This window comes from Mycteria americana, chromosome 9 (assembly GCF_035582795.1).
Source record: "Mycteria americana isolate JAX WOST 10 ecotype Jacksonville Zoo and Gardens chromosome 9, USCA_MyAme_1.0, whole genome shotgun sequence".
NCBI lineage: Eukaryota > Metazoa > Chordata > Aves > Ciconiiformes > Ciconiidae > Mycteria > Mycteria americana.
Window position 1 is genome coordinate 13230835 of NC_134373.1, and position 22652 is coordinate 13253486.

Sequence of the window (22652 nt, forward strand, 5' to 3'; positions counted from 1 at the left end):
GTACATCAGGGAATCACTTTAGGCATACAACAAGGTAAATTCTTACAATTTTTTCCCCACTCCCTTTTCAACTTCAAAATAGCTGATGTATATTATATTCTGCCTAGAGAAAAATATATAAACCAGAAGAATACAGATTAAACCTCACAAAACCATCTGAGTTGTTGGAAGAGTATATTTCATTGAAAGTTAGGCTCCCAAATCACTTATCCATTTTTGAATACTGTATTTTCCTTGATTCCCCAGTTATACTGGCATTTCTAATAATGTGTTAGCTTCATGGATGATCTAAAAAATACAGAGATCCTAAGTCAAAACAAAATTCTAAAAAGGAAACATGGATAGTGGTTACACGAAGGAGGAATATCAGCAGCACATGTGGGAGTAATTTGAATCCACTGTTATATTAAGTGATGTGTATTTTACAGGTGATTTGTGTGGGTCAGATTGTCTGTGCTGTGGTTGCGGATTCAGATGTTCATGCCAAAGAAGCAGCTGCAAAAGTGAAGATAGAGTATGAAGTGCTGGAACCAGTGATCTTAACAATTGAGGTACTAATAATTTCTTTTCTCTTGCTTTTTTATTGTTTTATCTATATAATTAATGGAAGAAGCAGTTCACACTCTTCACTTGCTGTTTAAACATGATTTTCTAAGGAAACAAGGTGAATATGAACATCCAACTAACCAGTCTGTCAGTCTCCCTGTAAATAACTTTTCAACCTTTCGGATAATTCTGACCACTTGTGATAGATAGGCAACAGTCTCAAAGGTATTAAGGCCCCACAAGTTTCATCATAGTAAACATAAGAGTAGGAAAGAAGAACTCTCTTAATGTTCCCAGTGAGGAAAAGGCAATGAGTATGCTGGTTGTTTATAATTCTTTTGGTAGCTACTGGTTGGTCTATCAACATGTGTATATTGGCTGAACGATCAGCTCCTGATTATCGGTAACTTTTTGTATCTGTTGTCAGGCTAGCAAGCCAACAAAGTTAGGCTGGAGACGTAGGGAGTGTTGGGGGAATGTGAGGGGAAAGATGTTAGGGATATAGAACATTTTAGAAATGTGATGTGGGAGTGATAGGAGAAATGGACTTAGGCTGGGTTAATGAGATGAGTGGAAGTAAGGAACTAAGGACACATTTGCAGGGAACCAGCATTAGTTCTGGTAGTCACTTTACAGCTTGTTTCCATAATGCATGTGGGGTGTAACAGAACAGTCTTTCTGGTATAAAAATAGAAGTAATCCCTTTTTAAAGACTGGCAAATTTTACTAATATTTCATTACAGTTGAAACTCCAATGAAGACTTATTAGAAATAAAGTAAATCACACTTAATAAATAGATTCTACTTTTACTTAGTCCTTGTGATTTCTTCCCCTCTTAATGGCATCGCTCTTTGGATGATGAGGTTGCATTCTTATCCTGTGCTCTCTTGGTCACTTGCTAGATGCATGAGAGGGAAGAGTAGGTTGAATAAACTGAATGTATTTCCTTCAGAAACTGCTAGCATCAGTAACACAAGGTACATCAGGAAAGAATTGCTGGAACTGAATACACAAACCTATCAACAATGACAGTAAAGTGATGACATACAGTTGTTCATTGACTTTGATAGCTGGTGTTTCAAATCTCTGAAGAGAATGGTGTTTCTCCTACACCATGTAGAGTAAAATGCTACAACAAACTGAGAACCTTTAAAATACTTTAAAAAACTATTTCTCTTTTTCTCCACTGCAGGAAGCTATAAAGCACAACTCGTTCTTTGAACCAAAAAGAAAATTAGAACAAGGAAATGTTGATCAGGCATTTGAAACTGTTGATAATATAATTGAAGGTAAACTGCAGAATACATATGGTGAGAAGTTGTTGTCAGTATTTGGGTTTGTGTGTCTTTTCTTCAAGTCCCAGTTCTACCTTTTTACCATATAGCCATTAGGCCTGAGAAAGCTCTTGGTCACCTGGAAGAAAGTGTGATTAAACCTAGTGGTCTTGTGGTCCTGCTACTACATTCAAGCTTTCTGCATCCTCTGTCCTTGAAACAGAATCACAGAATAATTAGGTTCGAAGGGGGTCATCTAGTCCAACCTCCTGCTTAAAGCAGGTGCAGTTAGAGCAGGTTACTAACAGCCGTGTCCAATCAGGTTTTGAATGCCACCAAAGATGGAGATTCCACAACCTCTATAGGCACCTCTTCCAATGTCTGACCACTTTCATGGTGAAATTTTTTTTCCTTATATCGGGTTGGAATTTCTTGTGTTCATTGCCTCTTATCCTTCCACTGTGCATCTCTGAGAACTCTGGCTCGCTCTTCTCTACATCTTCCCGTTAGGTGGTAGACAGCAATAAGATCTCCCCTTAACACTTTTCTTCTTATGGACCAATAAATCCAGTTCTCTTAGCCTCTTCTGATACATCCTGTGGTCCAGGCCCCTGACCATCTTGGTGTCCTTCTTCCTGACCTGGTCCAGTAGGTCCGTGCTTTGTTTAATTTATCTATATTTTATTTAATAGTCACCACTTGTAGGCAATATTGTTCCACTATTAATCAAGTTCTGTTGATGCCACTGTAACAAGACCAATTTAATCCTGCAAGGAGTTTCATCTGTATTTTTATTTTAGATGTTGCTCCTTCGTACAAGAAGCATCGTAAGATTTGACACTGATTACCATAATTTACGTAATGATGGGCAGTTAGTTCTTTCCCAGTTCATTTCTTCTGTCCTTTTCCCTCAGTAATACTTGTGTTTTTCTCTTTGGATCAGGGGAGATTCACATTGGGGGACAGGAACACTTCTACATGGAGACTCAGAGTGTGCTTGCTGTTCCAAAAGGAGAAGATAAAGAAATGGATCTGTATGTGTCAACACAGCATCCAGCAATTATTCAGGTAATACAGAGCATTCTCGGAGAAAGCGGTTGAACCTGTGACAATAGAGCTTTTTAAGTTTGGTTTACAAATCAATCTTAACAGTTTAGAAGCAGTAGGAACATGAAGTTGCACACCTGGATTATCCAACAACAGCTGCTTTGTAGTACTGCTGTAACCTGATAAACACTGACCACTACACCATGAGGATAAGGAGGAAGTAAAAGTCTCTCATTTCCCTTTGAACAAAGTACCTCAGGCCCCACTATTGTAGGCATGAAAAACTCCCTGTGGAGTGTTGAGGCTCCTCCATCCCCATTAGCTTTCCATTGAGGTGAGGAGCAGTCAGCACCCTGCAGAGTCAGAGTCTGCTGAGGGTCTGATCAATTCTGATAGCTGTAGGTGAGACTGCTGCTTCATGCGAAAATCATAATCATAGAATGGTTTGGGTTTGAAGAAACCTTTAAAGATCATCTAATCCAACCCCCCTGCCATGGACAGGTTTATCTTTCACTAGATCAAGTTTCTCAAAGCCCTGTCCAACCTGACCTTGAACACTTCCAATGAGGGGGCGTCCGCAACTTCTCTGGGCAACCTGTTCCAGTGTCTCACCACCCTCATTGTAAAAACTTCCTTCCTTATGTCCAGTCTAAACCTACCCTCTTTCAGTTTAAAACCATTTCCCCTTGTCCTGTCAGTAGAGGCCTTGATAAAAAGTCTTTCTGTTTCTTATAAGCCCCCTTTATGTATTGAAAGACCACAATAAGGTCTCCCCGGAGCCTTCTCTTCTCCAGGCTGAACAACTCCAACTCTCTCAGCCTTTCTTCACAGGAGAGGTGTTCCAGCCCTCTGATCATTTTCATGATGGTAAATGGTAAAGCAAACGCGGACACAGCGTATAGTCTACATAGTAATAGCTATGGTGCATGGAACTGCTAGTATTTCAGACTCAACACTGGCATTTTGTGTTCAAAGCCCAGTTCAGCTCCTTTTATCATTTCCATTATTATTGTATTGCCAATAGCCAAGAAGCATGAAGAACTTTGTGTTTGAGAAAATGATTTGAAGCAAGAATATTCCTGACACTAGCAAGACCTTAGATTATTAAAAAAAATTGTTTTATTTGAATTAAAAATTAAAATAAAATTTCTGATCTTAGTAATAAAAATAATAAAAACTGTATTCTAATCCCTTTTTCTTATACCCAAAGCTTCTTACTGTTTAGGTAATGAAATCCAAGGGTATTATTCTTCACTCCTGTCCATGGCCATTTCACAGTCTCCATGGCAGAGATTTTAAATGTGAACACTGCTGAGTGTTTGTTGTTATCTTTTTCTTGCTTTTTAACCTAGGGTAAAGGAAAAATTGTTTTAATCTGATTTAAAAAGAAAAAACTAATAACATCTATGGAACCCTTTTCTAGAAAAGGTTTTTATTTCAGAACCTAACTTTTAGGCTTAGTTTGAGTTGGCATAAAAGATTAAAACTGGTTTTACAGGAGATGGTAGCTGCAAGTTTAGGCATTCCAGCCAACAGGATCATGTGCCATGTTAAACGAGTTGGTGGAGCTTTTGGTGGGAAACTCCTGAAAGCTGGCTTACTGGCATCAGTTGCTGCAGTGGCAGCAAACAAGTAAGTGTGGCATGTGTGTATTGGGATATGAAGAGAAAATGGCGTGAACGAGTTTTGCATTTTGGCTAAAATGCTTTCTCCTTTCCCAAAGTTGCTAGCCAAAAAGTCATAAAATCCTGACTGTTCACATTTTGTAAAACCATTCAGTGCATTTCTTTGTTTTGTTTTGTTAGACTGCTTATGTTAAGCAGCTCTAGCCTCAACTAAATTAATGGGACTTGAAGAAATTGGGATTAGTATAAGCTACAAATATTCTTGAAATGATTGAGCATTTCAAAAGAACCAGTCCCTAACTACTAAGGCTTTGTATGTTCAAAACATGACATTAACCATCCAGATGTGAACTTCACTGGCCCAGCAGGATGCAGAAAAAAAGAGTTAATGAGTGGAACTGCTTTTAAGAACAAGCAGTTCTAGTTCAGTCCCCAATATCTTTCAGACAAAATTAGCTTAAATCAATTAGATATCATGTTTTTGCTAATACAACTTGAATTAGTTTAGGAACCTTAACACATAAAGCTCCATTCCCCACCCTCCAAATTTGGCAGGACAATATTGGCAATTAGCTGCCAGGGGATAGTAACCTCTTTTATAAGCATAACTGATTTGCTGCAGAATGCGCAGCAGGCTACATCCTGTCTTAGCCAAAATGATCTTGTAATCTGCGTGGTTAGCTCAATGCATTTCTCTTGTTACTGCTGTCACTGTTGTACAAACTGCTCTTGATTATTTTTGGCCATGTTATTTGTGTTTTGGATTAACCAGGCCATGCTAAAAATAATCTTTTTTTATAGTTTAAGCAATCTTTTTTTATTGTTAGGACTTTATTTTACATTTTATGTCCATTTTTTCAAAAGTAACTATTTTAAATGGTATATGCATTTGTAGACTTATTTTCATATTTTTATTATTATCCATGTTTTGTTTTTTTCCAAGGCATCCTATTTCAGTATGATTCTGAATAGCTAAGAGGCGACTATTTCTTGCTTAAGGTTGAATGCTAACTGCTGTTAGCTCACTTAACACAGTTGAGTCTTAACACTGAAATAACAATTTCTTCAGAAGAAATTTGCACTGAGTTATCTCGTTGGCTTTCAAGAGATGAAATGGAAATTCTGACATGATTGTAAATGCAAAACAATATGAACTCTGGACATACCTTTAAACATATATTTAAGCCTATTAAAGTTAAGTTTAATCTAAATGCATGTTTATGTGCATGGCTAGATCTGGATACATGATGAATAGCCATCTTGTTAATAACATCTCTTATTTTGACTGAAATTTGACTTTTCTTTTGTTGATTTAGAACCAGCAGAGCAGTCCGTCTTATCCTGAGCCGAGGGGACGATATGTTAATCACTGGTGGCCGACATCCTTTTGTTGGTAAATATAAAGTGAGTGCCACAAGAATTCGGTGAAAAAATACCTGCCCATATTCTGTGAATAAGTATTTCAGTGTCACTGGTTAATACTTGTTGTATTAATGAAAATGAGTATAATCAATTCAATTTTAAAACAAAACTACTAGCCAGGAAACCAAGAGGTAAAGTTGCTGTACAGCCCTTTCTCTGCTTCTGCCTCTATCTCTGCAGGGTTTGGTTTTTTCTAGTCCCGTCGTGTGCTTTTCCTTTAATGGCTCTTTCTGTCTGTCTTTCTGGGAATGGGAAGTCAAACTAGCTCGGACATCTTCTGCAGAGGTTTATTTTAAACTGTCCATATGGTTAGTTTCACACAAAGGAGCAGCCAGTTTTTCACAGAAACAGTGTCATACTGGAAAACTCACCCTCTGGAGGAAATCAGTCTCTTCCCTGCTCATGCACTGTCATCAGTCATAACTATTCATTAGGACAATTTCTGCCTTCTTTTCCATCTCTATAGGTAAAGTAAAAGAGGTTTTATAAGATGCTTCCCTTAAGTTGAAAATGAGCTGTAGCTCATGTTGAGAATTCAGGAACTATTAGTGGCAACAGATGAAAAGAGAGATGAGAGATAAATATAACATTTCTTCATTAAGAAAAACAAATGTCATACTCCATCCACCAGACACTATTCTTACAGTCAGAGCGGGATTTGACTTTGTCTACAGTGAACATTCCTAGATGACACCCTTATCAGCCATCTCAGGCAATACACAGGAAGCCACTGGGCTTCCCTGCTTCTTCCTTTCCCAGTGGTCTGATGTTGCTTGTTATATGCTGTACCTATACAGATCACAGATGCCAGGTGGGAAAGCCAATATCTTAGGAAAATACTTTCTTTCTCTCTTGCCCTTCTATAGTTTCAGTGAATGCTGCCCAGAAATTAATAGTGCAGTGTGACCCTAATTGTGTGGGTTACATTCATTTTCAAAATATACAAGCACTGAAGAAATAAATGAATGCCAAAATCTAAATAGGTTATTGTTGATCTCTCTAGGTTGGCTTCATGAATGATGGTAGGATCAGAGCTGTGGATGCCAAATATTACATTAATGGAGGATGCACCCCTGATGAATCTGTCCTGGTAAGGATTTTATAAGCTGAAAAATCTTATAACATGGAGGAATCATTAGCTGGAAAATGATGAAGGCCAAATTCCCTTGCACATGTATTGTTAATCATATAGCCTTTTGATGTAGGGACTATGGGTTGTTGGAAAATCTCCACCTAGTAGTTTAACCTTTCCGTATTCAGTTCAGTGAAGCACTATACTACTTTTTTATTTTTTCCTACGCATTCACTTCATGAATGGTTTCTCAGGCTTATTTGTTCGTTATAAACATGTCAACTAACAATGTATTCCTTTTAAAGTACACAGTATTTGCATTTGTGCCTGCCTAAAGCTTTATGTCTACAAGGCTGGGAAGACGTTTCTTAGCCTTCAGAAAATTCATAGTGATATTTGTCCTGTTACTATCTCTATGAATTTCTGTACTGGGTCTGCATTTATTGTGCTGTATACCTCAGTTCCTCACTTACAGGTCTGCAAAGTATAAAATGTTGCTTGCTTTAATATTGGTCACTGTCACTAGCTATTTGTGTTTGCGCAGGCTATTCTAGCTGTAACTGAAATGTTTTTTGAGGTTACTACCCCTCATCTGCTTGTCATTGCCCCACCTATGGGTATTTTCTGCACTCTGAAATCTGTCAGTGTAACTGCCCATGCTACTGCTGCCCAACATGGTTCTGAAAAATAACCTGGGTTAGAAAAAAATCCATGATTAAAAGCATGTACGTTAATGCAGATCACATGTCAGAACCATTTTAAGATGAAATTCTACAATGATACAGTGAAGCTGGTGGACCTGGAATTGGAGGCAGTGATAACCAACCAAGTGACCTTTCCACCCAACTCAGCTGCAGCTGGAATAGCACAAATAGCACATGTGATAACAGCCTAACTCTCTAACATCACTCCCTAATTAATTAGATCAATAACCAGTGGTCTAGCTGTGTGATTCCATTTGATTCTATTAGTATAGCATTAATAATTCAACACTTTTAAAAGGAGACAATAGGTTTATTGGAAATAAAATTCTAAGCTTTACCAAACTTACAGTCCATTTTTTTTTTCTGGGCCAGTGTGACTTATCTGTGTGTTCCCAAGATGGTATTTTGGGATTTATTCTTTCTTTAGAGAAGGCCTTATTCTATGGGATTCTATGGGAGCCTAGAGAGCCAAGATGCTTGATGCTCATCGTAATAAAGACTGGTCTTCCAGCATGGGAGTTGAGTACCAGTAATCTATGCTTAATTTAGTTATTGTTTAGTCAACAATTAATAATATGTTTTAACTCTCTGTGATTGCATCAAGATTAGAACAGACATTTCTGGGAAGAAACTTTGGCATAGCTAAGAGTTGTATTATAACTGTACATTGTATTGACTGATTTATCAATAACCCTCTTAAGATTGATCAGCTTCATACACATACTTTCTCTGAAGTCCATAAAAGTTGTGCTCATAATAAAAAAACCCCAAAATATGACTCTTTTTTTAATTATTATTATTCTGCAAATAACATTTCAACTTGTATTTCCTAAGTGAAAAGGTAGCATTATATGACATTATTCGTATGCATAGTTAGTACAGCAAAACTATCTTCAGTTGTTTCTATGCAGAAAAGTTTTGAAGTTTGTTCTTTAAAGCTCAATGGGAACAGTAGAAATACAAGCTTAAATTTGCCATTCTGAGAAATCTACTTAACATTGAAGAGAGCCAGTGGCCTCTTCAAGAGGCATCAAAACATTTTTTTACTTATTTACTTATTTTGATACTGACTCCTAGAGCATAATTTTAGGTATCTAATATGGGATTTTCCTTTTCTTGTGTTTTTGTGTTTGTCACGTGAAATCTCTAAAAGAAAAATGTAACAACCAGAAAACACTGTAGACTGCAGTACATATGCTTTCTGGTGGAACTAAACCTTAACTGTGAATTTCCATAGGACGAGATAATTCAGAATGTTTTCATTAGTTCCTTTCATAGCTCCTATTGCTTTAAATCTAATCTGCCTATTTTTAGTTCTGTGTGGCTTTAGATATTGAAGTAGGAGCAAAATCAATCATAAAATGAAGTATCTGTTACATCCTTAACTACTGACTAGCACTCAGCTACTACTAACATCAGCTGTGTTCTGTGAATATCAAAAAAGAACTGAAAACTAATATGCTGCATGAGAAATGTATTAATAAAGTCTGTATGTGTGCATAAAAGTATTCTTACTACCAGTGATTGACAGAAACCCAATTTTAAAGCTAGTTGTCTCAAGTTAAGGTCTTTATATGAGATGAGGAAGATTTAAAAGTGAATTTGGAAGAAGCACTGTTCTGACATTTAACTATACTTGTTTGTCCCCTACCTCAGGTAGCAGAAGTATCCTTATTAAAAATGGACAATGCATACAAGATTCCCAACTTGAGATGCTGGGCTTATGCCTGCAAAACAAACTTGCCATCAAACACAGCGTTCCGAGGGTTTGGCTTTCCCCAGTCAGCACTGGTGACAGAAACTTGGATAACAGGAGTTGCAGATAAAACTGGTTTATCACCAGAAAAGGTGATGAAATGAAGACATCTTCTTTCCTGAAATGAAGTCTGTGCAGTTGGAAAGTTAAAACCCTTTAGATTAGCTCAACTATTTGAACAAATCTTTTCTAAGTGAAAATAATTTGTGCTAAAATTAACTTTTTTTTAATCAATGTCTGGTTGTTGAATGTATAGCATGCTCTTACAAACTGAACCAAGCTGGTAATTGTTCAAAAAACATACAGTAATCTTGTTGTCTACTAGTCCCCCCAAATGGTCAGTCTACCTTTAAACAGGATTGAGTAATAGCTGTTAATTTCATTATTTCAGATTAGGGAAATAAATATGTATAAGGAGAACAACCAGACACATTTCAAACAAAAGCTTGATCCACAAAACTTAATACGGTGTTGGAATGAATGTATGGAGAAATCTGCATACTACAGTAGAAAAACAGCTGTCAATGAATTTAACAAACAAAATTACTGGAAGAAAAAAGGGATTGCCATTGTACCAATGAAGTTTCCGTTTGGACTAGGCACCCGTTACCTTTCTCAGGTTAGTTTCTTTAAAGAATAAGTGAGCTAAGCTTTTTATACATAGAAGATTACAGTTACTCTACCTTAGGATACAATATGTTATCTTTCAACTTCTGTGAAACTATCATCCTCCTAATGGTTGTTCCTGAAGGCTACACTAGCTTCTAGCTCTCTTCAAGCTGAGATCAAAGTTGTTTGGTTTTCAGGACCCAGGCAGCTTGGACCCTGCTTACTTAAAGGCCAGCCCCATCTCTTGTGATGTGGTATTGGTATAGATGAGTTGAACACTTTTATGAAAAAGTTTTGAAGACTGATGGCAAAGTGTTCATTGGATAAGTTATCCATTCTAGAAGTAGCTCTGAGCTTACTCTTTCTGACTGGGGGTACTATGGGATGCTGTTCTTAAAGACTTAACCCTTTGATGTCATCAAAGACTAAGTTTAAGGAAGAAAAGGACAGTAGTATTTTTGGTCTTTGTATTTTGTTTAACATAGGTGTCCAGTGCTTCTGGAATAGACAGTATTTTATCAATTGAAAATTAATTGACTGACTTGTATCATATCAAACTGTCTGTCTCTGTTCAAGACTAAAGTCACAGGGTCTTTGTGCTTTTGTGCTTACAGTGCTTACAGTGCCTGAGTCCAGCAGGAAAATCATTCAGAACCTTCCTGCTGTGTCTAATGCTGACAGCCTGCCCAACCCATGCGGTTGAAACACCTGTGTCCAAAGGCTCTCAAACATCAATGAGAGACAAAATGGAACTTGCAGTAATTTGCATGTACAGCCACTAGTGAGGGAGGTCCTCCAGCTTCTTTTGGAACCATTGAGATACTGTTGCTAGGCGTAGCTTTATTTTAGGATCTAGCAACAGAAAAAGCAGACATCCAAGGATTTGTATCTTTTTCTTTTGAAGTTCATTATAGACAAAGAGCAGGGACTAGCATTCCAAATTTTGCCTTCTATTCAAAAGCATTAAACAGATAAATTGAAATACACTTCAAAACTGTGTCTGTCTTTTTTGGTCCATCAATTCATCACCATATACAACACATTTCTCACTAGTCTAATCTTGATTTTGTTTTTCTTTTTTAGGCTGCTGCTCTGGTTCATATTTACACTGATGGGTCTGTGCTTCTGACACATGGTGGAATTGAAATGGGGCAGGGTATTCATACAAAAATGATCCAGGTAACAAATGATCCAAACAAATACTACCTTCTGCTTTATCTGTCATGCAGATAAACAGTGTGAAGGTTTTCTTCTTGGTTAGTTAGTGTACCAGGACAGTTACTTTATCAGCATAGCCACTGCTTCTTTGCATTCATAGAGTTAGAAAAAAAGATGCCTTCATTAAGAGTCATAAAGACAGCAGGAAGAAAAAACCAGATTGTTTGGGTTTTATTCTTCCAATGGTATGTGAAGAGGCTTATTAGAAATCAGATTTTTTGGGGCTGATCCCATAAAAACCATGGTAAAAAAAAAGTCAGTATTCAGATTAATATACAGTCTAGATTATATTATTATGGTCATATTTGTTTAATGGATAATTGAGAGACAGATCTGTAAAGATATTTATCAAGTCAATGAAAGCTTGGGATCTGGGCCTGTATAATTTGCTCTAAGTCATACAGGATATAAGCAGCAAAATCAGGAACTGAACATTGGACTCCAGAGTCTCAATCCAGAGTTTGAGTACAGCTAAAACATTGCCGTTCTTTTCTGTTTCTTTGTACTGACAAACTGGGCAGAATGATTTCAGCTGGATGTTGGAAGAGGACTTGCTAAAACTTTATCTTTCCTGGTATCACTGACTTCTTGCAAGTACTGGGAAACTGTTGGAGTGTTTAGAATGTTTCTAAAACAAAGAAGAATATGTTGTTCTTCCTGAAACAGGTTGCTAGTCGGGAATTGAACATCCCCATGTCATGTATTCACTTCTGTGAAACGAGCACAACAACTGTTCCTAATGCATGTGCCTCAGTAGGATCTGCAGGGACAGATGTCAATGGCATGGCTGTGAAGGTAAAGAGTAGTATTTAGTTTAAAAAACACTCTATCCCTTGTGGTATTTAGTGCCTGCCGAACTTTAAGCATTAGTGATCCCATAGAAATCAAGTTTGAGATTACCAATAATACCACTAGAGATTGCCAAGAAGAAATGACTTGTTGACAGTTTCTCAGTAATGGTGCTTATGAGTTTTCAGAATGTGATCTGAGCTTTCCCCAAAAGGCTTATGTTTGACAAAATCCTTGTTTCATGTAACAAACTAACTAGTCCCATGCAAATCTTGTATCCTCTTCCTGTTCTAAATCTACTGATTCATGCGGATTCCAGCCCTTGTAACTTAACCCTTTATAAGGTTTGTGTCTATGCAGTTAAAATGACACCTCCTACCATACTTTTTCAAACCAAGGTGACAGTAAAGCATATACTAATTAAGTACTAACTAGAACATATCTTGAATAGTACCAAACATATCTGTGTTAATTTTGTGTTATATTCTTCTGACTAGGATGCTTGCCAAACTCTTCTGAAACGCCTGCAGCCTATCATCAACAAGAACCCAAAAGGGACCTGGAATGATTGGGTAAGACGTGTATCCTACTAAATGTGTTTTGTGTGCTTGCAGGAACTGTGATACATGTATTGTAGTCTATCAGTCTGCTTAGCCTAATAATCCTACAGTTAAAAACTGCAGAAACAGGTTATTTCACAGAAAGATGGAGTGTAGGCACTTGGTTTAGATATGTGGGAAACAATCCCCAGATCATATCTAGTTGGAAAGGAGGGGAAGCTATTTGTGAAGTCACATTTGGAGGCACAGAAGTTTTTAATGTTATTAAAGTTTTTAATGTTATTGCACACAGCTTGTGCAATAACATAACCCAGCCCAGCTTACCCTCAGACAAGCTGTTGCCAAAAGATTGTCAGGGTACATGTGTACAGTGTCAGTTTTCCTACATGGCTGTGCTTTATTTTTACCAAATCAATAAAGAGAAGCCTTCTCAACCTCTTCCTTCCACCTCTCTTCCATATGCAGTATATTACAGAACTGAAAAAAAGGTAGCAGGAATCCTTGCTCCTAGTGCTCTAATATGTAATTAGTTATAATATTAGTTACATTTGAAGTAGAGTAGTACAGAAGTAGTGCTAAAGCTACTTAAAGAAATGGCCCTTGTCTTGTGCCCACTTGAAACTGGTATAGAATTTTAGGGCTAGAAACTGCATTTTCTTAACTAAAAGCTTTCTGCTATAATATCAACTATTTTTATGAAGATATGGCTAGGAATCTACTCCTATGTATTGAGATGTTAAAAGAAAACCTGTTTGTTATGTCTTCTTGTTCAGTATTGCTTGTTATCTACGGCCTAACAAAAAGGACAATCCCTTCCTTGAGGCATTTACAGATCCAGTACACTACGATGTTTCTTCTCAAGTGATTGAATACTATAATAACTGTGAAAATGTAAACACTTTCTTGGCAGTAGTAATTCCTAGCAATAGGAAATAATGTTGAAATACGTGCGGTAGCTTGATAACTGACAGCTATGTATGCAAAGATAAAATCCAGTTCTCCTCTAATAGGTGCCAAATTAATTTGGATAATTCAGACACACCCAAAATATTAGCAGAAATGGCTAACCTAAGAAATAATGTTAATATATGCAGAGAAGTAATTTTACATTTTGCAAAGTCAGTAAATTACAATTAAAAATTAAAGAAAAATAAAATACCTTCTTGACTTGTAAACTGAGTAAATCTAACATGAGAATCACTGAAAGGGAATAGATTTAGGACCTCATACTGTTATTTTTACCACTGACAGAAGAACACTGCAAAGAGCATTTCTCTTGTCAACCGTCCTTTTTGTGCAAATAGGTCATGCAGATCTTTTATCTCATTGACTTATCAACCAGATCTGTTCCATTGACAAAGAGGGATCCATTTCTATTGAACTTGAGCAGAAAAATTGAGCAGGGCCCTTTCTGACTATGGCATTACCAGTAATAAATATTCTGCAAGAACACCACTGTTGACAGGTCTATGCCTTATTCTATTGCCAAAAGAATTCAGATTGCTCATCAAAAGGGGGTTTAGTTCTACAGTATTAGCCCCCATGTGCAGCTAAACACGCTTAACTCAGCTGGTCTTCCTTTCTTTACAGTTTGTTACAGTTTGGTTTTTAAGTAAATATATGTCAATAAATAAATATATGTATGCTATGTTCCTTCCTGACTCCTTCCTTGGTTTACCACAAACACTGTTATATTTTACAGATTAAAGAAGCTTTTAAACAGAGTGTGAGTCTTTCAGCTACTGGCTACTTTAGGTAATATATTTTTGTTCCTTAAAAATGCATAGGTTAGACCAGGACTGATTTCTGAAGATAACCAATGCTGTGACTAGAAGATCCTGTCCAATAGGTCTTTCTAATGGCTCAGCCTATGTTTTATGTAATTCTTTGATATGGGGGGGGAGAGGGGGTGGAGTATAAAGTTTAAGTGCTAATTTATGCCTAGCCCTGTGTGGACTCTCTAGAAATTATCAAAAGAATATTTCGTCCCATCTTTGCTCCATGATTCGGCCATTAGCAAACCAGAACGCATCAAGAAGGTGACTGCTGCCCATAACAGTAGATGTGCAAAGTGGGATATAGTTTATTTACTGGAGGCTGTATTGCTATAAGCTATAAATATTGTTGTACTACAAATTATTTAAACTTTTACCCACAAACATGATCACACCGAGTTGCACGACAGGAAGAATGAGTGGCAGCATTAGAAAATTTATCCAGCACACACCTGTAATTAGCAACCAGATGAACTTGTATAAAATTAGGACCATTTAATTCTAGATCTGAAACTTAAGGTTATTTCTCTTTAGAGGAAGGAGAATTTAAAATATCTGGTTGAGTTTAAGAGAAAGCTCATGGTAATTTTATTTTATTTTTTTTTAAACTAAGGAATCTTTTTAACTCAGGAATCAGATGCCATGATTCAGCACTAATTGAAAGCTAGGGGCAGACTTAGTGCTTATATGAGAAATGGGGTTGCTTACTGACCCTAGTTTTGGAGTCATTGTTTTGACCTCTTTGCTTCTGGAGCCTCAGAGAATTCCCACCATATATAGTCTTAGATATGGATTTATTCACAGCAGCATGCTATTGTAGGACACAGTAATCTTAAACACAATTCCCATTGCTCTCTCTCAGTGCAGTCTCGTGGTCCTTTTTCTGTGAATTCTTTCACAGTGTTTATAAAGAACCAGAAAGGAAAAATTCCTGTGCTGTAACTCAGGTGGGATTCAAAGCAAAGCTTCTCCCTTAGCCTGCTGTGCCTTATATCTTCTTTCCCTTCACCTGTATTTACCTACTTATCAATAGCAACATTTCAGGTATTCAGGCTGCCTGGAGTAAGTTGAAGAGGCACTTTGCAAACCCATACTTATTTAAAACACCGAGAAAAGCGCAAACAAAATGTCCCTTCCTGTTGTTAAGTCTGTTCAAATATATTTTCTGCTTATGCAGCCCTTTAGGAATGTTGATATCTCCAAAGTGATGAGCAAATCATACTTTGCTATTGACATTTAATGGTGTCCAAAAACATCTGCAAATCCCTGAGCCTCAAATCCTGTATTGATCTAGTTTTTATCCAGTCATATTCTCCACATCCAAGAATCTCAAAGCCAGCTGAGGTAGATGGGATGTGAAAAGTTGAATATGTGGATTTTGTGTATCCCTTTTTCAATGTACAGTTCAATGCTCTGAATTATACTATAATTGTTTTCTGGGGTATGATTTTAAATATGCTCAACAAAGACATTTCAGTCATACATGATCAGAAAATATGCCTTGGTCACATAGCTCACATGGTTGGGAGATACCACATTTCACTGTCCTCTTGTGTCCATTGAATCTACCCCATCAGTCCTGACTACTGTAGTCTCCTCAGTTAGACCCATTGCCTTCTAAGTACTTACACCTTTATTTCAATATTCCTGTTTTAACCCTCTCACTCATTCTGTAGGCAGTTTCTGTAATTTTAACTCTTTCATTTATTTCTTTTAAATTATTCTTTCATAGGTCCTGACCAGTTTTCCTCCCTTTTTCTGAATTCCCTTATGTGCTATGACCTCAGCAACCATTACCTTAAATTTGTATTCTGTACTTGATTACCATGTCTTTATTAGTATATTTCTGGGGTTATGCTGGTTATAGACCTGAACTGAAATAGCTTGCTTGTCTGCTAAATTTTATATAAACACCAGCTCCATCAAACTTAAACTACTAGTGCTCTGTAGGATTTCATGGAACTTAATTGTTGGGGTTCTGACCTGTTATTTAAGATTTCACTTGAAGTAGTTTCAAACTTTTAGGTGCTCATCTGCTTTTTTATGATGCAAACATTCATTAATTTTCTTCTTGTGGACTTTGTTTCTTCTATCAGAGGTTACGATGAAAACATGGATTGGGAGAAAGGGGAAGGACAGCCATTCACATATTTTCTTTATGGAGCTGCTTGTTCAGAGGTTGAAATTAACTGTCTAACAGGAGATCACAAGGTAATAACTGAGTGTCATGGAAGTTTTGTAAATAATGCAAATGAGGTTTGTTTGTATCACTGGATGCTCCAACAACCATTCAGGTTTTGCATTAGTAAGTCACCTGTCCTCACATGATAGTAAATATATCAACAGTGTAAATGCAAATTACAGGTGGAGCAGAATGAAAGCTGTGCAGTGTTAACCAGCTTTTGGCACATCTGTATTAATATCATATGGGTTCACTTTTTGGGTTATGGGAGACGTCTGACATGTTCTTTGCTTGTTCTCTCCCTGTTTGCCAGCAAACAAATTACAGCAGAGCTAAATATTCATTTTCCAGGCTTTTGACCATCTACATAGCTAAATGTCATAGACTGCTGATCATACGCCCTCTATCTGTACTTATTTATGTGGGGATTTCCTTGTGCAATGGGAAAAATCTGGCAGGGCTGTCTCTGGCTAAACTTCTGTTAAAGTTGAGACAAACCCATTTTGCTTGTAATGGGGTATTGGAAATTACTTTGAAGTTGTGTACACAGAGGGGCCTCTGTCTTAGCATATATTATTCCAGTGAATACCAACTCTAACCTACGTTATTTTCTAATGCCTCCCCTCCATGCATCTCTCTCAGTAACACGCATTTGAATTTTATTGACAGAACCTCAGAACAGACATTGTTATGGACATTGGATGCAGCATAAACCCAGCTGTGGATATAGGACAGGTATGTGCCAAGAATTTCCTGCTGTCTTACTTCTATTATACTGATAGCCTTATCTGAAGTGAAGATTGTGTCATTAATTCACAAAATGTTAATTTCTTACTAGATAATGTTGTAAGTCATAGATCATATTAGAAGGTCCATTACTTGTAGACTTGCCCCATTTGAGTCAGTGTCAGAGCTTTGTAGATGTCAGTGAAGCTTGAATTTTACCCATGGTGTCAACCTGTAGTACTTCCTGTATGTATATACGCCCACTATCTGCTGGACTTCAATCCTGTTTGTGATCTGCAGTCTCCAAAATCTCCTGTTGTTTGACCTGCCTTCCCCACTTGATAGCAGGGAAACACCTTTCTTTATTGCAGGTTGGTCCACAGATCTCATAATCATGAAAGCATTTGTCTCTGCCTGGTATGAGAGTGGACTGTGGAAGATTTTCCCATCATGGTAGCCCCAAAATGTTGAAGAATCCCATTAGGCAAACAGGAAAGAAAATGGTTTTCTAACAGCTAGTGATACAAATCAGTTCTTACCAAAGTTTTACCCATTTTACCAAACATGAGAACATAAATGCTATTTGTTTTCTTATTTAAAGATTGAAGGTGCCTTTGTTCAAGGCATTGGACTGTACACAATGGAGGAATTAAAGTACTCTCCAGAAGGAGTCCTCTATACTCGGGGTCCAGATCAGTATAAGATCCCTGCTGTTTGTGATATTCCAGAACAGTTTAGTGTTTCCCTGCTGTCATCTTCCCAAAATCCTTATGCCATCTATGCATCCAAGGTAAGCAAACCATCACAGGGCCTAATTCTTAGATCCCAGGACAAACAGAGAAATTGCTCTGATATAAAACATATATAAGTTTTCAGTTCCTCTTCTTTAGCATTTCAAACAAATGTCCATAAAATTGTTTTATTTATGACATCAGGGAAGCTAATATGAAAAGATATAATGCAGGATATTGCTGCATATCTTTCATGGTTGGCAAGTAGTAATTTTAGGGTTTTGTTAACAGAGCATACACAGAAGCTGCAAGCTGAATTTAAAACCATACTTTTAAAATGTGTTGATAAACTGAAGGGTTAGAATAAAAATACCAAAGAAATTGATGGAGAAATCATAATGACAATGAGAGTGTGCAGCTTACTTATGTGTGTTATGCAATAAGAAATAGGCCTGTATGTGTGTATTTATATGAGAGATTGGCTCAAGTATTCAGTTGGTATAATCATTGCTTCAGTTTACACCAGCAAATATTCTGACCAGTTGCATATAAGTAGTAATGGGAAATCAAGATGAAGGTAATTCTGCAGATTTACAGCTGTTTCAAGTATTAGTTATGCTTCTAGAATACAGCATGATAAAATAAATAAAACAGCATGATAGGAGGAAAAAGCGTATTTTACGGCAAAAGTTATTAAAGAACAAATAGGTCCTTTAAAATTATTTAAAGCTGTCTCAGTAATACATAATTAGAAAAGTATTTGTTTGAAAAAAAGTATCATCTAGGTGAAGTAGTTACATAGTTGATTTGGAGCTGATCTAGAGATCTGGTACTAATATCCCTCTTCAAACAGAGCTTTTATCCTTTTCTGTGAACTTATCTCCTATAATTAACCTTAAAACTCACTGTAAGAAGATGTGATTCTGTCTTCGTGCACCATGTTTGGGGAAGACATTTGGTTCTTAGATTTTAGCAAGGAGATAAGTAAGATTCAATTGCAATATCCCAATCCAGTCCAAATTAAAATGTTCAATACCACAGCTCTGAGAGAACTATGGAATAAGGGTGGATTTGACCTGTCTTTGAGATAAGGAACAAATGTGACTTTTATGTCAGAACCAGTGAGAGGATGTCAAGCCCGCTGAGGTCAGTGGTGTTTGTCCGCAGGACAAACATTCACAGCCTGAATCACAAGTTCAGGCTTGTTTCTTAGTTGTATCTGTACCTGGGTTTGGATTGTTTTAATTTTATCTGCCAGTTATTCTAAATTTCAGTTTAGCAATGAGCCAAAAAGATTCTAAAATCAATAACCAATATTTGAAATCAACCAGCTAAAAAACTCCCTGAAAGCAGCTACCATCAGAAGACTTGGTGTGATCTAAGCTTGCTTCCACTAAATCTAAAATAAACTTCCTTACTGAAGGACGAAACACTTTCTGAGTCACTGACTTTTAAGCTTTTTAGTTGATATTGATACAGCATGTACTCCTCTCCTTTGCTCAAAACCTACACCTATTTGACTTTTTTTTTTTCTTTTTCAGGGGATAGGTGAGGCAGGACTTTTCTTGGGATGCTCTGTGTTCTTCGCTTTGAGAGATGCAGTAACTAGTGTGAGGAATGAAAGAGGACTGAAAAAGACCTTTACACTGAACAGCCCCCTGACCGCTGAACAAATACGGGCAGGCTGCGCAGATGACTTTACTGAGATGGTAATAGGAAGGTGGGGGAAGGGTCTGTTTAAGTATCTCTGGGTAGAATTGCATACTGCTGTGGGCACGCTTGAATGGTGGGGTGCCTAATGATGTCTCCAATTGGTCATGCTTTGTATAGCACAATATCATAGGGATCCTTGTAATTGAAATGTCTAGTAACACATTTCACTCACACAAGTTATTCCAAAAAATGCCATTCAAGCATTGTATTGGAATTTCCCTGATTTTGTATCATCTTTTCTTTTTTCTTTGAAATTTACATAATTTTTACAATCCCCTCTTTTCCTGAAGCCTCCTCCTTTCTTCTGTGTGTCAAATCCTGTAGAGGATTAAATAGCTCCTCTTATTGACATGAAATGGATCAGCCGCAAAGCATCTTCAGTCTCCTTCCAGGTGCTTTCCCCCACTGACTTGCACTCTGGCACTGTCACCCCATTCTGGTACTCTTTGCTATGCCCAGTACTCTTTGGGAGAAAAATAATTAACTCAGAGCTAACGAAAGGATACAGAAGAAAAACAAATGAGGCAATACACTTCTTATAATGCTGATCCTTTATATTCTATGTTTTCTGCAACTGTTCACTGCAGTCTTGTTCCCACTGCTATTACAATTCTTTTTCTGTGTAACTTTTTATTTAGCCTACAACATCTGTGAAGCAAGGTCCTTGCCAGCATATAAATTCATACTGTGCCCTGACCCTCTGAGGCTCTTCCATGGAAACTCCTGAGCTCTCACTCACAGATTGCTCCTGTAGTATTTCTGTGGTCGTGGTGGGGCATCATTGGCCCCCAAATCAATAGGTTCGTGGGCTTGCTCTCATCTCAGGAACCTGCGAGAGGTGAGGTCCACCAGTGGAGAGTACTTCTCCATCCCTGTTTGGCCCTGACCCCAGTTATCACTGACCTTCCTTCCAGCCATCTTCTGTAGGTGTCTCCTGTAGTGACTGTAGTCACTCTCCTGTAGTGACCCTGCTGAGTGACTTGGAGGCACCTGATAAGGGCAATATTGGGAGCTTGCCAGTCAAATAATATTAACAAGTCACTCTTTTCTTTTCTTGCTTGTTCTCTTAGATGACAAACGATGAATCTGCTTCCTCCACTCCTCGAGCCATATCTGTGTGAACGACAAACCAGAGTACACAAGACCGGAATGGAATGGAATGGAATGGAATGAAAAACTGAGTTACCGCCCCAATACACACTAATCAACACACAGATACATATATTTTCTCATTTTCTCATTCTCAGAATAGAATCAGCTACCAAAAATATGCACATTACATCTTCTATCCTTATCTTCATTCTCCATCCAGTATATTCATTACAGTACTTTGCTTAAATTACTGCACTTAATTGCTAGAAATACATCTCCTGCATTTGAAGCGTATATATTCAACAAGAAAGATCTGCTGAACAGCTCAGCTCAATGCTGCAGGAGAAGAAAGTTAGGATGAAGCATAAAGGTATGTGAGATAACTTACTGCCACTTATTACACTTAGCAACTTCATATGATAAATTATTTTTTCATAGCTTCAGCTAATTTTCTAATTTAGATTTGAGTCTTGCAGTGGAGTGTGAGTGCAGAGATCTTTGCCTATTGAGGAACCAGAACCTTGTCTGTTGGATTCAGTCCCTTCTTGATCAGAAGTGGTCTCTGTAGTAAAGCTGCTTTAGATTCTTTTGGCACAGACATCTTTGTGTTAAAAACATGCAAGAAACAAGAGTTATGATTTTCTTTTGCTATGCCAGGCAAATTGCTATGGCTGACCTACATATATAGGAGATTAATTTTATCCCAAAAGTTGGAAGAGTCACGTAGTTGTAATTTCCACCGGAAGCTTTCTTTTTCTGATGGAGCAAGCCAAAAGCCTCTGAACTTAATGGAAAAACTCACATGGAGTTCAGCGTGCTTTAAATAGGAGACTGGATGAACCTGTCTCTGGAAAGGATTCTTAAGCAGTGCTTAATCCTGTGCTCAGGACTATATTGAGCCATCAAAGTACAGTTAAGAACTTTCTCCCACTCTTGACCACTCCTGTGATAAGGAAGGTAGAAAAAACGTAATGAGATCAAAAGATGATCTGCAGAGATCAGTCATCTGATGCTGCCAAGGGTGCAGTGGGATTAGACCACACCCAAGTAGTAGCAGCTGGAGGAAACCAGAAAATATAAAGCAGCACTGTATTAAATGGTAAGAGAAATTCTGGTGTTATTAGATTTGAAGTATGTATATATTTGTAACCTAAGATGAGACCAAGAAATTACATAGAATATATCAAAGTTAATATATTACGAAAGCTCTGGCCACAATATTCAGATTTCAGCATCAGAATCCACAGTATTGAACTGACTGAGATCTTCAGCCTTTCCTCCTCTTGAAGTGCAAAGCTGAGATTTCACTTCTGAAAGCACATACACACATATACAGAAATCTCCATGGTATTTGAATTGGGGGCTTTGATCTGGGATACATCCTGATACAGAGAAAATGCTTCACTTTTTTTAGTGAGTCTACAGAAATTACCCAAAGTAGTACCTGAAAAATTGCATCAGGTTCTTTGATAAGAAAGTAGAACTGAGAAAATGGGTAGTTTGTACATTCAGTGCATGGTTTCAATGAAAATAAGTAGTTAATTTTTTTCTGTTCTTGATGCCAAAAGCTCACATTTCATTTTCTAAGACATTTTGTCACCTTTTCTTACTTTGCAGGTCAAGTGAATAAGAATTCCTATTAACAAACACATCACCCAAAATATATTATAATCTGAAATGAAGGAATTTTATTTCTTTGTTAAAAAGTAAACAAACAAACCAACCTTGCTATGTATTTTTCTAGAGATATTTTTCAGGGTTTTGGTCAACATTTTCATACTCTAGAGAGAGTGTCCTGGCTTTGTTTTTA

General features: G+C 37.3%; 1 protein-coding gene across 2 annotated transcripts in view; it reads left to right on the plus strand.

The window, feature by feature from the left end:
• The window catches only part of AOX1 (aldehyde oxidase 1), a 44195-nt gene extending 21830 nt beyond the window's left edge, over positions 1-22365 (plus strand). For both annotated transcript variants that reach the window (XM_075512011.1, XM_075512010.1), the window contains 17 exons: positions 429-551; positions 1740-1836; positions 2765-2889; positions 4367-4500; positions 5810-5897; positions 6919-7005; positions 9348-9539; positions 9839-10066; positions 11140-11235; positions 11941-12069; positions 12561-12635; positions 14326-14378; positions 16495-16609; positions 17250-17315; positions 17908-18096; positions 19579-19746; positions 20821-22365. In XM_075512011.1, coding sequence (XP_075368126.1) covers positions 429-551; positions 1740-1836; positions 2765-2889; positions 4367-4500; positions 5810-5897; positions 6919-7005; positions 9348-9539; positions 9839-10066; positions 11140-11235; positions 11941-12069; positions 12561-12635; positions 14326-14378; positions 16495-16609; positions 17250-17315; positions 17908-18096; positions 19579-19746; positions 20821-20871 — 2016 coding nt within the window. In that variant the 3' untranslated portion in view covers positions 20872-22365. The remainder of the gene's footprint in view (positions 1-428; positions 552-1739; positions 1837-2764; positions 2890-4366; positions 4501-5809; positions 5898-6918; positions 7006-9347; positions 9540-9838; positions 10067-11139; positions 11236-11940; positions 12070-12560; positions 12636-14325; positions 14379-16494; positions 16610-17249; positions 17316-17907; positions 18097-19578; positions 19747-20820) is intronic.
• The last annotated feature ends 287 nt before the right edge of the window (positions 22366-22652 follow it).